Source organism: Myotis myotis, unplaced genomic scaffold, assembly GCF_014108235.1.
Source record: "Myotis myotis isolate mMyoMyo1 unplaced genomic scaffold, mMyoMyo1.p scaffold_m19_p_5, whole genome shotgun sequence".
Lineage (NCBI taxonomy): Eukaryota > Metazoa > Chordata > Mammalia > Chiroptera > Vespertilionidae > Myotis > Myotis myotis.
This window is the reverse complement of record NW_023416357.1, coordinates 104,066,319-104,083,805: the sequence shown is the minus strand read 5'-3', so window position 1 is coordinate 104,083,805 and position 17,487 is coordinate 104,066,319. Positions and strand designations below refer to the sequence as shown.

Genomic DNA, 17,487 nt, shown 5'->3' with positions numbered 1-17,487 from the left:
GGCATATCAGCATATTGGGACGACACTCTAACCAACTGAGCTACTGGGCCAGGGCCAGTTTTGTTTTGTTTTTCTGTTGTTTTTTTCAAACTCTCTCTCTACTGTCCTCTTAACTAGCCTGTTCTGACCCAGTACAACGGCCTCAGGCCTTGTGCCTCATGTATTCCCCAGGAGGCTGGCAGTAGCTCTGTGATACCCCAGGTTGGGGTCAGGACCTCCTAGGGAGTCCACACTCGCTTCCCTTGAAGTAGGAGAGGAGAGGTTTGCGCTAAAATAAACCGATAGCCTCAGATAAGAAAAAATTGCTTTGTTTCTAAAGGAGCCAAGCTCTTCATATACATTTCATCAAAGCCACCACCAACCCTAAGAGGTTAGTTAGCATCTTTACCTGACAATTATTCCCACTTTAGCTGGAGACACTGTGAGGCCCTTGTTCACACAGCATTTTAGAGACCTCGACTGGATTCCAAACTGGGGTTGTCCCAGCAGGCTATAGGAAATGTTTATTGATAAGTAGAGTGGGGTGTGAGTACATCAACAAACACTTGTTAGCTGATTTTTCTCCTTTCAGAGTTCTAAACGGGCTCATTGTTTTGTTAATGAAAGTCAACATTCATTTGCATCACGGAGGGCCGCCTCTCCTCTACCTCAGCGAGGGCAGAAGCTGGGACTGGGGAGGGGGTGCAGTGGCCAGGAGGCCAGAAGACTTGATTCTTCTTCATCTGCTCTTGGTGCCTAACGGGTCTGACACCTCGTTCTATAAATGTTATCTTCAGTACAATTACCCTAATAGGTGCCATTTCCCGGGCATCTACCATGCTCCGAGCACTGTCCTGGCCTGTCCTCCAGCTCACCCAGCACTGCTGCTGCTTCTGCCTAAAGCAATCCTCTCCCCAGTTTTTTTATTTTGGCATTTTTAATTTTTGTTATGATAATTTAAAATCATGCTTTAATAAAAATTATACATATAAATATTTGTTTTTTTAAAGTATGTCCACTCCCTAGAAGTTCCTGTTAAGAAAATTTCAGATATCTTTCTAGACATGTCTAGGTGCATGTATATATGCTCCTCCAATACAAATGGTAGCACACTATGCACACACAGTTCTCACCTTAACTTTTAACTGAACACTGCATCACAGGGCTTTTTCTGCCTCCACATCTGCAAATGCAGGCGTACCGCTCCATGGTGTTTATGCATCGGTGACTGTACCAAGTTTATTTAATAGCTCCCTGTGGATAGACATTTAGGTTTCCCTGGTTTTGTGCTATGACAAACAGGGTTTCTGGAGACATTCATTACTATTGTTACTATTATTATTGACTTATGATTAATGTTCCATAAATTCACACTTTTAAAGAATATAACTCAGGGTTTTCAAGTGTATTGTACAACTATTACACTAATTCTGGGAACATTCTTTTTCTTTAAATATATTTTATTGATTTCAGAGAGGAAGGAAGAGGGAGAGAGAGAGAGAAACATCAATGATGAGAGAGAATCAAGGATCGGCTGTCTCTTGCACGCTCCCCACTGGGGATTGAGCCCACAACCTGGGCGTGTGCCCCCGACCAAAATCGAACCCAGGACCCTTCAGTGTGCAGGCCAACACTCTACCCACTGAGCGAACCGGCTAGGGTCTGGGAACATTCCTGAACACACGCTTTATGGGCTTGTATGACTTTGGCAACAGGTGGCATTTCCAGGGATGTGGTGGATAAGCTTTGGGGAGATGATTCTTTCCAAAGGGAGAAAAGGTGAGACTTATTCATCACCCCCAATCAAAAGCCCTGGACCTAGAGGCTTGGAGTCACCACATTACTCATGCTACACTGAGCACATGCCCATGGCAATGACTGTCCATTAGAGAAAATTAGATCCATCTGGATTTTCACACATTTAGATTTGCTTCCATCAGGCCAGGCCCCTAAAGGTTCCAATTAGAACATGCTAAAGGTGGGAAATGCCCCAACAACATGTGTGCTATAATGTCTCATTTCACAGATCATGCTGATGTGTGGTCCTTTAAAAAACTAAATCAAGGAATGTCATTCCTCTGCTCCAAAACTCTCCAAAAATTTTTTAAAAGTACAGCCAAAATAAATAAAGTCTGCAATGGCCAGCATCTCACTCACAGTAGAAACCAAAGTCCTTTCAAAGGCCTGCAAGGCCCTGTCTGATCTGGTCCCTGATCACCTCTCTGACCTCCTCTCCCATCCCTCTCCCTCACCCTGCGCCAGCCACATGGTCCCCCTGGCTGGTCCTCCAGCTCACCAGCGAATTCCCACCTCAAGGACTGCACACTGCTCTCCCTTTGCCTACGACATTCCTTTTCCAGGTAACTGTATGGTTCCTTTCCTCATCTCATTCCCATCTCTGCTCCCTTTCATCCATCAGAGAAGCCTTCTTTAATGCCCCTATATAAAACAGCACCCTGGCCCTAATTGGTTTGGCTCAGTGGATAGAGCGTCAGCCTGTGGACTGAAAGGTCCCAGGTTTGATTCCGACTAAGGGCATGTACATTGGTTGCGGGCACAACCCCAGTAGGAGGTGTGCAGGAGGCAGCTGATCAATGTTTCTCTCTCATCAGTGTTTCCAACTCTCTATCCCTCTCCCTTCCTCTGTGAAAAATCAATAAAATATATTAAAAAACAAAACAAAACAAAAAAACAGCACCCTGGAACTTTCTAGCCCATACCCTATTTTCTTCAATCGATGTGTATTTATTTCTTCACTTTCTGTCTGAATTTTAATCTCTAGAGAAAAATACCATTGTCCTTTCTGTTCACTGACATGTTGTTAAAACAGTCTGGTACAGAGTAGGTGATCAATAATATTTGTGGATGGAATAAATGAATAAATAACTTTCATTGACAAAAGTTATAAACAAAAGTTATAAAAAATCCAAAGACTGGGGGAAGGGCAAATGGACAAAGGATCTGAATAGACAATTCACAGAAAATGAAAACACAAATGGTTTGAAAATCAGGCAAGATGTTCAGCATCACTCATAATAATAAAAGAAGTGCAAATTAAAACTTCTATGAGTAACCATCTTTCACCCATCGCATTGGCAAACATCAAAAAGCTTGTCACTTCTCCGCATTAGCAAGCATGTGGAGAAATAGGTCCTCTCCTACAATGTTGGTGAGAGTGAAAATGGTGAAAGGTTTGCCGATGACAATTTAGCAGCATCTAAATTTTATTTTATTTTTTTTAAAGAATCGTTTATTGATTTATTAGAAAGAGAGGAAGGGAGAAGACAGAAACATTGATGTGAGAGTGCAACATCAACAGCTGCCTCCTGCATGCCCCCCACCGGAGATGGAGCCCAAAACCCTGGCATATGCCTTGATCTGAAATCGAACTAACTGAGCCACACTGCAAGGGCTAGCAGCACCGGAATTTTAAAAGTATGCTCTTTGGCTCAGCATTTCCAGGTGTATAAGTGTATCCTGCAGATTTATTTGCTCAAGCATACAAGTATGTGGGTATTCACTGCAGGCTCCATCCCCAGTATGAGGCAAGCAGGAGGCAGCCAATCAATGATTCTCTCTCATCATTGATGTTTCTATCTCTCTCCCCCTCTCCCTTCCTCTCTGAAATCAATAAAAATATATTTAAAAAATAAAATGCTATTACCCACAAGAAATAGTTACATGAAAAAGCAATACACAGAATAGTGTGCATCATATGTAAACATTTGTTTAAAAGAAGGAAAAAAAGGGAATTGCTCTGAAGAAACAAACAAGAAATCAATATGGTGTCTCTGGGAAGGGGCAATGCAGCAGGGGGGGAGTAATCAGGGAAAAGAAGGAGACTTTACCTTTCTTTACAAGCTAGGCACTTTTTTAAAACAATATTTTCATCGATTTCAGAGAGGAAGGGAGAGGGAGAGACAGAAACGTCAGTGATGACAGAGAATCAAAGCAACATTCATCAGCTGCCTCCTACACACCCCACACTGGGGATTGTGTCCACAACCTGGGCATGTGCCCTGACTGGGAATCGAACTGTGACCTCCTGGTTCATAGGCCAACACTCAACCACTGAGCCACACCAACCAGACAACTAGGAACTTTTACTGTTAATTACATTAGCTGCTGTTTTTTAAAAATATATATATTTTATTGATTTTTTACAGAGAGGAAGGGAGAGGGATAGAGAGTTAGAAACATCGATGAGAGAGAAACATCGATCAGCTGCCTCCTGCACACCTCCCACTGGGGATGTGCCCACAACCAAAGTACATGCCCTTGACCGGAATTGAACCTGGGACCTTTCAGTCCCCAGGCCAGCGCTCTATCCACTGAGCCAAACCAGTTAGGGCTAGCTGCTGTTTTTAACTTTTAACAATAGCACATAAGAGAAAAACCCAGAGATATCCTATATAATAAAAGCCTAATATGCAAATTGTCCCCTTGACTGTTCGACCTGGAGTTCAACCATTCACTATGATGTGCACTGACCACCAGGGGGCAGTGTGGAACATGGCGGGGGTCGGTGATGCAGTGCTGGCAGCGGGTGGCAGTGCAGGCGCTGCTGGCCTGGATAGGCCCTGATGAGAGCAGGACTGCAGTGAGATGGTGGAGCAGGTGAGCGGGCAGTGCCAGGCCAAGGCAGGTGCGAGCGGGGCCCGATCACCCCGCTGACTGGCCAGCAGATGGCGACCAGTGGCGGCGGTTGGGGGCCGGGCCATTGCCCAGCTCCCAGGGGCTGAGGGAGCCAGGCAGGGGCCCGATGACTCAGGCAGAGGGGGCCGCGCGGGGGTCCAGGGGCCCAGGTGCTGCCCAGGGCCCAGAGGTCAGCTGGGACCTGCCCTTCCACACCAGATGCTTACGCTTCAATTGCCAGCCAGGCCTAGGGACCACACCCATGCACAAATTTCATGCACCGGGCCTCTAGTAAAAGGATAAGCAGTAAAAAGTTAGTCTCTGCTAAAAAAACCAAATAAACAAAAAAACCCACCCCACAATGATGGGGGTATGTCAAAGGGACACAGGAACTACCTGAAAACTGGAGAGTAATAAAGTAGTACTGGAGTTTAACCTAAAGTATAAAATAAATATCCATGAATAGTCATAATTTAAATAAGTGACTGAATAAATAAACAAACGGAGAAGAGACAGATTTGTCATGCAGAAGAATTCCAAATAATTTATGCAGATACTCTGCTCTCAAGGAGGTGGAGCATAATTTCCCAACTCCTGTAGTATAGGCTGTGCGCAGTGGCTGCCTTCCAAAGAACAGAATATGGAAAGAAGGGGGAAAGAGCAATTTTGCAGTAGAATCTGACAAGCACTGCCTCAGCCAGGTGATTGTGGTCAACATCAACAGTGATAAACCGTCCTGAAGGCACGTGCCCTTGATATGATGTAATGAAAATGGCACTTTACCTTTGCCTCCTCCCCAAACCCATAACTTGTCTAATCCTAAGAAAAACATACAAATCCTAAGTAAAGGACATTTTAGAAAATATTTGACCAGGCAACAGAAAGAGACTTTGCTTGGGGTGGTGGGCACACAATGCCATGCGCAGATGTTTTACTGAGTTGTGCACTTGAAATCTGTATGGTTTTGTGAACCAATGTCACCCCCAATACATTAAATAAAAATATTTGACCAGTACTCAAAACTGGCAAGATAATAAAAAGCAAAGGAAGTCTGGAAAGCTCAGTTAAAAGGAGCCTAAAGAGACATGATGACTAAATGTAATGCGGTGTCCTTGCAGGTCCTGGAACAGACAAAGGACATTAGGTAAAAACTAAGGAAATCAAGATAAAATATGGACTTAAATTAATTACAATGCATCAATACTAACTGTAACATATGCAAGATGTTGATAGAAAAAAACTGAGTGTGAGGCATACAGGAACTCTTATAATATCCTTGTAATTTTTCTGGAAATCTAAAACTGTCCTAAATAATAAAGCTTATTTTTAACTTCCTCCCCAATTGTCTCCTTTCTTCTCCTGACTCTGTAAGTCACTTGACTTCTTTGAATTTCAATTTGCCTATTTTGGAATAGGGGGATTATTTCTAATCTTTCCAACTACAATCAGTAACAACTCTCTAATTTAGTGAATTTCCCCTGGGTACTAAATTCTGTGCTAAGCACCCTTTTCATGCATTATCCCGTGTGACCATCACAATGACCCTGTGGGCTGGGATTGTCATTTTCCCTGTTTGTCCACCATGGAAACAGGCTGCAACTAGACCAGAGTCACAGAGCTGGTTAGTGAAGGCCAAACTCACTCTGGCCTGTCTGGTGTAAAAGAAAGGCTCTAAACCTCTGTTTTTCACTGGCTCGGGCTCCTCCTTTCTTCTTCTATGCCCATACACAGATGCTGCCCACCTCAGAGCCGGTTTTGAAAGATGCCCCACCCCCCAAACTGCTTGTAAGTAAGCATTCTCCCTAATGGAGCTCTCAAGATCTGCCTCTTCGACTTTCTGATGAGGGAGCCATCACCAGTAATGACAGCAATAACCCCATGAACACTCAGTCTGTGCAAGGCACTGTACTGAGAACTTTGTGCCTATAAACTTAGTGAATTCATACAGTAATACTAGGAGAAACCATTAACACTCCATCTTCATACATTTTGGAGGGAATGCAGCCACTTCGGAAATTAGTTTGGCAGCTCCTTAAAATGTTAAACATATGTCCCAGTAATTCCATCCCAAGGTACATACCTAAGAGAATTAAGAACATGCATTCGTACAAACACTTATAGTCACAGTAGCATTATCCTTAATAGTTGAAACAACCCAGTGCCCATCAACTGAAGAATGGATAAACACAATGTGGTCTTGTCCATACAATGGAATATTTAGCAATAAAAAGAAATTAAGTACCACCCAAGCCGGTGCTGCTAAGTGGTTAGAGCATTGGCCCTCACACGAAGGGTTGTGGGCTCGATTCCTGATCAAGGGCATGTACCTGAGTTGTAGGTTCAATCCCCAGCCCCGGTCAGGGAGACTGCCGGAGGCAACCTATGTGTCTCTCACATCAATGTTTCTCTTTCTCACCCTCCCTCCCTCCCACTCTCTCTAAAAACCAATGGAAAAATATCCTCAGGTGAGAATTAACAAACAAAAATAAAACAAAACAAATAAACAGAAAAAATTAAGTACTGATACAAGCTACAACATGGATGAACCCTGAAACAAAGCTAAGTGAAAGAAGCCAGTCAGAAAAGATTGGGTGAATTGTATGGCCTATGAATGAATGATCTCAATAAAGCTGTTTTTTTTTTTTGTTTTTTTTTAAAATATATTTTATTGATCTTTTACAGAGAGGAAGGGAGAGAGATAGAGAGTTAGAAACATCGATGAGAGAGAAACATCGATCAGCTGCCTCCTGCACATCTCCTACTGGGGATGTGCCCGCAACCCAGGTACATGCCCTTGACCGGAATCGAACCTGGGACCTCTCAGTCCGCAGGCCGACGCTCTATCCACTGAGCCAAACCGGTTTCGGCATCAATAAAGCTGTTTTTTAAAAACCCATTTTACAAATAAACCACGGCACAGAAATAAGCACATTGCTTAAGGGTACATAGCTACTTTGCTGAGCTCATTGAAAGAAACGCACTTCCAAATAGCAGCCTCTCAATGGTGAATGATTTGGGTTTGGTTTTGCTTCCCCCAGGATGGAAGTCATTTCCAGACTTTTCTTTGACCTCTGCCTGCATTAGGATCAGAACGCGTGGAGATGAACCAGTGGAACATAGTGGCTGCAAGGACAGGCCCTAAGAAGGCAACCCTTCGGATTTTTTCCTTCTCCCTCTCTCCCTTTTTCTTCTCACAGTATGTCTTTGTTGCTCTTCTCATAGTAGCTTTTAGGCTCCAGGAAAGCTGGAATTTTGTTTTGTTTACCTCTGTATCCCCAGCCACTAGTTCAGGTCCTGGTTTGATGAAGTGAACAATGGTTGAAATAATTAAGGGCAGTTCAGTGAATCGGGTGAGTTAACAGGGAGGTTTCCGACTTGGGTGCTGGTAACATTTTCAGAGATGGAAGTGGGGAGCACAGTTCCAGGTCTAAGGGATATCTGAGGTCCATGGGGAGACCCAGGAGAGGGTGGGTACACACAGGCAGATGTTTCACTGAGAGTGCGTATAGGGACCAGGGTAGCACCCTGAATAGTGACAATGGCCCATTCGTAAACAATGGAGTGGATGGGACAGTGGCCATCTGGAGAGATCGTGCCCCACCTCAAGGGACAGTCATAGGGGAAGCAGGCAAGCTTTTTCAGAAACGGAAAACAAGGGTTGCCATGTGAAACCTTGTCTGAAGGCCAAGTTTCTCCTGGTCACCTGTTTCTGATTTCTGTTGCAACAATCTAGGCTTGAGTCTACCCTAGAAGTCTAGGGTATGTGTAGTGGGTCAGAGATGTTGGATAGAAGCATCTTTTCTACGGAGATGGGTTCACCTGGAGCAAGCCCATTCTGGGTGGCTTGAATGGGAGCCAGCCTCTCAGCTTAGTCACTTGTTTTTAATGATTACATCAAAGAATAATGTTAAGAGTAAACAGGTAGTTACAAAATAGTACCTTTGACAGGATTCCATTTTAAGCATATATTAGAGAGAACTGGAGGAATATACCCAACTATCAGCAGCGGCATCTCTGAGGGGTGGGACTATGAGGCACTCTCCCTTGGTACTATGTATTTCTGGGTTTGAATTAATAATGATCATGTCTAAAATTTTTTTTAAAACATAGGTATTTTCTGACATAACCACATATGCACATATATGTGCAGGTAAACTCATAGTAAAGGTGCCTAAAGAACATATACCAAATGGTTGACAGTGGTTACTGCTGGATGTGTGGGGCTTGTGTGGGTTGGCAGATGAATAGGAAATTGTTTTGTCTCTTTCTTAGTGTTTGAATCTTATTTAACATGTACTCCTGGGTTGTAAAAACAAAGTGAAAAACTCCAGTGCCCAACACCCCAATCCATCCATCCATCCAGAAGTAGAACTCTCCCAGATGGGAGGGAGGGGAAAACCTTTGTCAGGACACAGACAGTATTATCTTCACAACCATCCCCCACCCTGACTCCAGGATCCAGCCCAATCCCCAACCCCAGGTGACACACACCGAAAGAGGAGCCAAGGGGCCTCATTGTAACACTCATTTTTATATAAATATCCGCAAGTCATGTTACAGAATAAGCCCCACCTGGGAAAAAAGTCAACATTATGTTTTTGTTAAACTGACCCCCACCCCGCCTTCTAGGCTGGGCCCCAGCCTGGGGGCACCTGCTGCTTTGGGAAGGCTGAGGCTGCTGCCCAGAGGCTGCTAAGGAAGCTGCCTGTGTGGCCCACCCCAAGCTGACCCCCTTCTTTGGTGTGTGGTACATGGTGACCTTCTCTGGCCCTCCGTAGCCTGGGACAGGGCTCTGGGAACAGGGCTCTAGAGAGCAGGGCCCAGGAGTCCTGGGGGCACTTGGAAATGGAGTGGGGGGACTGAGCCACTAAGAAAGAAGTAGACTCTGAAGCTTAAAGGTTGAGCCTTTTGGGGCTGGGGCACACAGAGGTAACAGGAACACGTGGGGGGAACCTGGGCTGTCAGCCAAGCAGGAAGCATTTGCACTTCTTTCCAGCCTAGGTACCAGGTTCCTTCCCCTGTTGGTCCATTTCCTGCTGGATCCCATATTCCTAGGGATAAACCCTGGGCCTGCCTGTCCCCTCCCAGCTCTTCCCCCTGCAATCTCCCCTCCCCCCACAGAGAGGCCAGAGGCTAGGAACACAGCACCAGTCTGAGGATTTAATTAACCAGGAAGGGGGGTTATTGGGAGGGGCACCCCTGTAAAAATGTACAAAAGGTCTGGGGGGCTATGTGGAAGGGGAGATAAATATGTACATGGAACTCCCCTTCCTTTAGCCCCTCCTCCCCCAACCCTGAGAGGGCATGAGGACTTGGGTGGTAGGTGAAGGGGAGGGGGGCACTTTGGCCTCTGGCTTAGTGAGCCCTTGGGGAGGCAGGCCAAGGGCCTAGGGGCCCTCAGGGGGCGATGGTGCACCTCAGGAGATCTATGAGCTATGACCTCTGAAATGACCCCCACTCTCATGTATGTGTACACACACATACACACACACACACACACACACACACACACACACACACACACACACACTCTTCTCTCTAGAAGTGTGTGACCTCTGCCCTCCCAATGACCCCAAGGTTCATCTGATGCTTGATCTCATGGGGGTTGGGGCTCTGTTCTCATGTTCCATGACCTCAAAGATGGCTGGTGAGGTCGCAACCTTTGCCCTCCAGGCCTGGCTTAAAACCTCAGTTCTAGGATCTTATCAAAAGGAAAGGGGGATGGAGCTTTGCCCCTGCCCCTCCCCTCCCCTCACCTGTCAGCCCGGGCTGGGCCAGGGGCCCTAGGTGGGGAACTAGGCCGGGGGGCGGGCACAAGTGGAGGCGGTGCCCCCAAAAGGGCTCCTGGTGGGGTCTTGCTGAGAAGGTGAGGGGTTCCTGGGGCCGCAGTAGGCGGTGGTGGAGGAGCCAAGCGGCTGTATAGCAGGGGATGGGCAGGCTCTAGACCATACAGACGGGCAGCAGTCACTGCCCCTGGTCCAGTCAGCTCCTCTCCTGCCTCATAGAAGCGGGGTGGCCTTGCAAGGCGAGGGGGCCCTGCCAACCAGGCTGGCTCCAGAAAGCCAGCACAGCGCTCTGCAGGACCAGGGCCCAGAAATGGGGGTGGCCGGGGCCTCTCAAACAGCAGGTGAAGGCCCTGAGGCCCAGTGGCAGCAGCAGCAGCGGCGGCAGCAGCCTCCTCTTTCCGTTCTTCCTTTACCCGCACCGATTCCTTGGCTGGCCTGGCCCCTTCCTCACCAGCCCGGGCCTTGGGAGTAGCAGGAGATACTCGGGGCTGGGGCCGTGAGAAGGGGAGGTCCCTGGGGGCAGGTGTGGGGGGAGAGAATAAAGGTACTCCAGAGGTCAGAGGTCAGATGCAGGCTGAGGGGGGTGGGGGGGGGGGCGGGCAGTTTGCGGAAAGCATACCTGTCTTTCTCCTCCTTGGTGATAGAAGTCTCCCTCCGCTCCACAGGCCGCTCCTTGTCTGAGCCTGGTGTCCGGGCGGCCTCAGGGGGCCGGACCCAGGCAGGAAAGGCCAGAGGACTGCGGTGCAGGCGACCCCATGGGTCTGGCGGGGAGACGAAGGCTGGTGGGGCCCCTGGGCTTTCTTTCTGGGCAAAGACGGCGCCGGAGTCTAGACAGAGGGCAAAGTAGAGAGTGACAGGAGCCAGGAGCGGGAGGCCCCAGTCAGGCACCCCGCCCCCCTCCTGCGTGAGCACATTAACCCACTGCCACAGCCTCCTACCCACCCTACCCAGGACTCACTGAATGTGGGGCTGCCCAGGCCTCCAAAGGCCCCGTTGGAGAGGGCAGCCAAGGAGGCGAAGCTTGTGGGACGCCCAAAGGGATCTGCAGGAGAAAAGGACGGTCAGAGCATTGGGCCGCCCACTCTGAGAAGCCACCAAGAACTGACAGGGAAGAGGCAGAGCAGCAAGCAGGCCCCGAAGCCCTCGGCTGCTCGGTCTTAACCTTAACAACCTGGTGCTCGGCGCTTCCTTGGGGCAGGCTAGGCAGTGAGCTCTGACATGCACAGTACTGTTTAACCTCACAAGCCCGATGAGGCAGCTAGGATCATTCCCACTTACAGGTGATGAAACAAGCTCCGAGAGGTGAAGTGACTTGCCAACAGTCAACCCAGGGCCTCTCTGACTCCAGAGGTCAAGCGTTTACCCCGCACACTCCACGCCAGCCACCCATACCAGCTCTACAGCAAGCTGGTTACCTGAAAACCTCTGCCGCTTCCTCCCACCTGACATGCAGAGCCCTTCCCAGCTTGACCCTACTTTCATGCACATGTCCCATCGCCAGTCAGAACAACTAACCTTACCCCTATGGGACCTCACAATTTCCTCTTCCAGGAACACCTTGCCCTATGCCATCAGGCTCAAATCCTCCTTGTCCACCCGAACCCAGGCGAAATCTCCCCCAACAGCCTGCCCAAGATGGCTAGGAACCAGCGGCCATGCTCTCCTGGGGCTGTGCAGCCTTCCCCCACCTTCCTCTCGCAGGTGGCACATACCCTTTACCACTGGCTGTTCTTTCAGAGACTATCTGGGCTGGCAGAGATGAGCAATCACTATGCCCTTTCCTATCCCATTTTACAGGCAATGAAATCAAGGCTCAGAGAGGGTAGAGTAATTTGCCCAAGGTCAAAGAGCAAGTGGAACCAGATCTACCCCCATTTCAGCTGCCTTTCGGGTCTAACTTCCATCCCCAGCTTGAGAATTCCTAGAAGTCACAGATAAGGCCTGAGGTGCCCAACATGCCCTTGGCTCTTACCAATGTGGGTGCTGGGGCTCAGAAAGGGTCCATGGGCCCCGGGAGCTGCCGTGAAGGGGTTGGCTGCAGCGTGGACGGCACCTGGGGCAGAGAGGTGGGAGATTCTGATGAGGCTGAGTGGGCGTAAGGTGGGCCTTGGGTTATATATGGGAACCTTAGGCCCCGAGAGGGCTGGCCAGACTCACCAGTTGCAGTGAAGAGGGAGGCAGCCGGGTGGGAGAGCTCCTGGCCAGTGGGCAGGGCCCCATAGGGCCCCGGAAGGCAGGGCAGGAGGTCGTTCCGAAAGTCAAGCTTGTGGGAGTCGCCCTGCGTGGGACAGGGAGAGGGCAGTGAGGAGCCAGATCTGTCCTCTTGCTCTTCTGCCCCTACACCCCCTCCGAGGGCTGCCTGGCGCCAAGATGGGGACGGAGTGCCTTCTCTGACCACCGTCTAGTTAGCCAGAGAGCCTAGTGCTGATTTGGAATTGCTAAGGCAGTGACCAGAGATGGGATGGGATGTTTCTGGCCAAGATTCTGCCAAGCTCTGCAGAAGGCAGACCCTCAGAGTTCAGGCAGGCCCGCTTTCCCCAGCCCTCCGGCCCCAGTACCTTCATCTTTTCCTGGTGTCTCAGGATCATGTAAGCCACGCGCACGTGCATGGCACACCACTTCCCTGGTTTCTGCCGCCCCAGAAGGATGACCAAAGGGAAAGGGAAGGAAAGAATGTTCACTCGTCACCCACTCCAGGCCTGGCCCTGGGCCCAGACTTGCCACACATCATCTCCTCTTATCATCCCTACAAATGAGGGTGACTAAGTCCATTTCACAGCCTAGGAAACTGAGGCTCAGAGAGATGAACTGTCTTGCCCAACGTCCCATGACCAGTTAGTTACATCTGAACCCAGGTCTCTGGCTTACAGTCCTTTCTCTTTCTGCTGTCCCACATCTGGCTGCCTCCATGTCTTGGATTTCTCACTCATTCTCAAGCATGACCTCCCCACCCCTCAGCCAAACACCCTGACACCAGCCCCAGCCGCATGCAGCCTGAGGTCTTCACCACACTCACCCTCAAAGGTGGCCGGAAATGGTCAGGGATCTGGGGATGGCAAAGCAGATTGGTGGCGATTCAGACCTGTTTACTGACCTGGCATCTCATCTCCGCAGCCCCCAAATCCGCCCCCAAACATCTCCTGGAGACCCTGTGTGGCACCCTTAATCCTTTCCTGCTGGTGCTGGGACTCCTTTCCCTACCTCTCCCACTCTGAGCCTCTCCCCTCCAGCACCAAGGCCCTGAACCAGGCTCCAAGAAGACGCTTTGCTTGGGAGACTGGGAGTGGTTAGTGGGCAGGCAGAATGATTTCTCAGCAGAAGCAGCTGTCCTGTTAGTAGCTTTATGTGTGGGCCTGTTGAAGCTTTCTTTAGAGAAAAGCCTTTATTACTGTGAGAGAGTCTGGAAAACCTCTGGTCTAGTCTGTCCTTTAGGAAATACATCCTGTGTTCTTTCACGGTTCCCAGAGCCCTGGGCCCTAAGTGGGAGGGAAGGCTTGGTCACCTTGTGCCACTTCACAAAGGGACAGCTTATCTTTTCACTGTTTTATAGACAGAACTTCCTGGTATGATGTCATTTTGGGGAGAAAAAGTTTTTTAACTTAAAAAAAATCGAAACCACTGCCCTAATAATCTTATTTTTCGGGCAAGTTCATGAAATTCCCATTCCTCATGCCTGGGAAATCCTGTCATTTACATAAATTCTCTCACATCATATTCTCAGGAACACCCCCAACACGTATCAACAGGAGGGATCAGTCAATGATTCACACTCAGGTCAACCCTGCTCTACTCAACAGACCTTCCAATTCCAGCAGGACCCGCCTTGGCCCCTCACCTGTGTCCCCTTTTGGGGAAGCCCGCTTGGCATTGGCCCCAGTCGTGGTGGCAGCTCGGGGTTCATGCTCTGGGAAAGGGGAGTGGAGAACAGTCAGGAGAGCTGGCACTAGGCAGAAAGGGTCTGTCACCAAGCTGGGGACTGGCACAGGGAGGAACGATGGCTGTAGGGAAACGGGGCCACACGGGGAGGGCAGATGGGCATGGTCTGCAGAAGGGGAAGAAGGTATGTGGACCTGGAGGTGCTGGGTTTTAAGGGGTGGGGGTGGTGAAAGTGTCTAGATTGGGAGCTCACCTTGGGCTGGAAGGCCCCCTGCAGGGAGCCAAAGGAGACAGCCGGCGGGAGGCCCGGAGGGAGGCCGGGCACTGCGGGAGGGAAGGCCGTGTACGGCTGTGGAGAGAATGGGACTAGTCCAAACTGGGAGTGGAGGTGCAGCCCACGTCTGGTCTGCCCATCAGTCCTCTGGCCTCCTCCCTAAAGCCCCCCAGGGAGCTTAAGGCTCTTGCTTTTGAAGCTGAAGATTGGACCCCCAACAGTTAGGGTCACACGCACTAACGCATCTACGCCCACACACCACACACACGCACTCACATTATGCCGGAAAAGGCCTTCCATCTTTCCTGGGTATTTCTCAAACTAGGGAAGAGAAGGGAAGAGTAAGCTGCTAGCCAGAGACCCGGGCCTTCCCCTGAAGCCAGACCCTCCCCCCAAGCCTCTGAGCCTTATCACCGGCCCAATGAGGAGCTCACCATGTGGGGGCCGTGGGGTGGCAGCAGGCCTGGGGGGTAAGGGGTGAAGTGCTGGTGGGTGTGCTGGTGGGTATGCTGGTGCTGGTGGTTGTGCTGGTGGAACTGGAAGGCCAGGGGCCGGGCTGAGCCCCCTGCCCCCACCACCTCAGGGTAGCGAGAGTTCAGGTCCTGGCCGATCAGGTCCTGCTCTGTGGGAGGGGAGGGGGAGAAGGCTTTAACATCTGTCGCCACCTGTCAGCCTCCTTGGGCCCGGGTGACTGGCCTTCCCTCTGGCCTGGAGCCACTCCCTCCTCAAGCCCTGCAGTCTGCTAAGGTCCAAATGCCCCAAAGCTGACTGGGCCCAAGCCCAGGGTCATTGCCCCCCACCCCCCGGCCAGGACCCCAAACTCACCAGAAAGGGCGTTAGCAGCTGAGGCCCCAGGGTGCCCTGGCACCTGCAGCAGGGGTGGGGGTGGGGGCAGGGTGGGGCCAGGGGAGAACAAGGAGGGGTGGTGGGGTGGTGGGGGGGGCCGCAGCCCAGGGGGAGGAAAGCTGTGGTTGGACAAAGGTAGGGGCAGTGAGGGCGTCGGGGGCCGGTGGGTGAGCTGCGCGGACGAGGAGGAGGCAGATGAGGAGGAAGAGGACGAAGAGGATGATGAGGGGGGAGGCTGAGCCACGGGAGGGGCCGGGGCCTTGGGGGGCGGCCGTGAAGAGCTGGGGAGAGAAGTGGGGAAATGAGTGAGGGGTTGGGAGGTGCCAGCTCTGACAGGAGTGGGTCAGAAGCCTGGGCGATACCTTGACCCTGGTTCTCCAACATGGAAGGTGGTAGAACCCGGCCCCCAGGATGTCCACCCCCGCCAAGGAACCCATCCTCAGACTGAGGTGCCTCCCACAACCGACAGCCCCCTCTCCCCTCTCTAGGGCTCATCTTCCACACAGCTGCCTCTAATGTCTTTGGCCACACGACCTTCCCTTTTCTGATTCAACCACAGCACAAAACATATCATTCATTTTGACGCTTAATTACAACAGGCCACCTGGGTCCCTACCCTCCTAAGACAGTGGGAGCAGCACCCTGCTGGCCTGACCTAGGAGTTCTAGGTCCAGCTTGCCATGAACATCCTGGGTGACCTTGAGCAAGTCACTGCCCCTCTCTGAGCCTTAGTTTTCTCAATAAGAAAAGAAATAACATTGATGACAATAACAGAGATAGCATGAATAATAATAGTATCAATAACTCTTACCCTTCAGTGAGCACTTACTGTAGGCCAAGTGCCGTCACTTGTTTTATACGCTAATCCAAGTCTCCAAATTTCATACCACCTTCCCAATCGCTGCCGCATCCATGTAACCACCTGTACCTTTTACCTCTTTAACGTAACTCAGTTTTTCTTTTTAACATAGCTTCACCCAAGCCACAATGTGTGAAATCAAGGAGATACTAGTCATATTTTTCTAAAGCACATACAAACTGAAAAAAATGTGCTCACATGACATCTGAAATTATCTCACACATCACTAATGATGAGTGTACACACTTTGGGAAACACTGCATTAACTCACAATTCTCACAACAGCTTTATGATGAAGGTACTATTATTATTTCATTTTACAGAAAGGGGAAATTGAGGCTCAGAAAGGTTAAGTGACTTCTCGAACATCACACAGCCAGGAAGTGGCAGAGCAAGAATTTGAATTCAGGTCCGACTGACACCAACGCCAGCCCTCTTAATCATCATGACAGCATTTCCCAAAGTATGTCCTAAGAACACTATTTCCAGCGGAGGTGCCTTGCAAAGAGGTCTCACCAGCACACAGACTGAGCAACGGCACAAACTGGATCCCCTGCATGTGAATGCGTAACGCGTTCTGATGAGTTCTGTGGTCATCTCTTCAAGTTTGTGTCACCCGGTGTCTTTCAAACTTTTCAGTCTCAGAATCCTTTTTCAAATCATATTCCCAAGGTACTCTCCCATGTCCCAGCCACAGAACGCAGGGGTTCCTGCCAGAAGGACCAGGCCTTTCCAGACCAGACCAAACCCCTACCCACTCACCTGCCAGTGCTGAGGTCCAGGCTGCTGCTGCCATAGGGAGAAGTGCGGATGCCAAAGGGCGAGACCCGAAGCTGCAGCTGGGGTGGGGGTGGCAGACTGGGGGTGGCCGGCAGGGGTGCAGGGGGTGAGACAGGAGGCCGAGGGGCTGGTGGAGGTGGTGGTTCCTTCGGGGGAAAAGGCACTAGCAGCGGATCGGGCCCTGGGGGCTGCTCCTGGCTCCGCTCCAGGCCCGACACTTTAGGGACTATGGAGAGCTTTGCTTCACAGTTCCCATTGAAGGCGCCATGAGGGCCCGAGGCTGCGAGGGCAGGACAGCGAACATTCGATTAAGACCCGCACTTACCCTAAGTCCCCCTTGTCTCCAGCCCCAGCCCTTGGAACCAACCTTTGCTGGTTGAAACAGTAAAGGATGGGTCGAGGTCATCGTCGGAGACCTGGGGAAGAAGGGGAGGGACACGGTCAGGTTCTGG

At 50.2% G+C, this 17,487-nt stretch overlaps 1 protein-coding gene across 6 annotated transcripts in view; it reads right to left on the bottom strand.

Annotated features, from left to right (window-relative positions):
• Window positions 1-17,487, bottom strand: part of FBRS (fibrosin) — a 37,680-nt gene that overhangs the window by 16,271 nt on the left and 3,922 nt on the right. For 3 of the 6 annotated variants that reach the window (XM_036308793.1, XM_036308794.1, XM_036308791.1), the window contains exons 5-17: window positions 17,403-17,451; window positions 17,018-17,315; window positions 15,376-15,677; window positions 14,985-15,172; window positions 14,827-14,871; window positions 14,530-14,625; window positions 14,236-14,304; window positions 13,417-13,446; window positions 12,959-13,030; window positions 12,558-12,678; window positions 12,373-12,453; window positions 11,359-11,442; window positions 11,020-11,227 (exon numbers count right to left, since the gene is read on the bottom strand). In XM_036308793.1, coding sequence (XP_036164686.1) covers window positions 11,020-11,227; window positions 11,359-11,442; window positions 12,373-12,453; window positions 12,558-12,678; window positions 12,959-13,030; window positions 13,417-13,446; window positions 14,236-14,304; window positions 14,530-14,625; window positions 14,827-14,871; window positions 14,985-15,172; window positions 15,376-15,677; window positions 17,018-17,315; window positions 17,403-17,451 — 1,643 coding nt within the window. Of the gene's footprint in view, window positions 1-7,500; window positions 9,187-9,754; window positions 10,914-11,019; window positions 11,228-11,358; window positions 11,443-12,372; window positions 12,454-12,557; window positions 12,679-12,958; window positions 13,031-13,416; window positions 13,447-14,235; window positions 14,305-14,529; window positions 14,626-14,826; window positions 14,872-14,984; window positions 15,173-15,375; window positions 15,678-17,017; window positions 17,316-17,402; window positions 17,452-17,487 lie in introns of those variants that run through there. The other 3 variants (XM_036308790.1, XM_036308788.1, XM_036308789.1) reach the window with 3 other exon arrangements.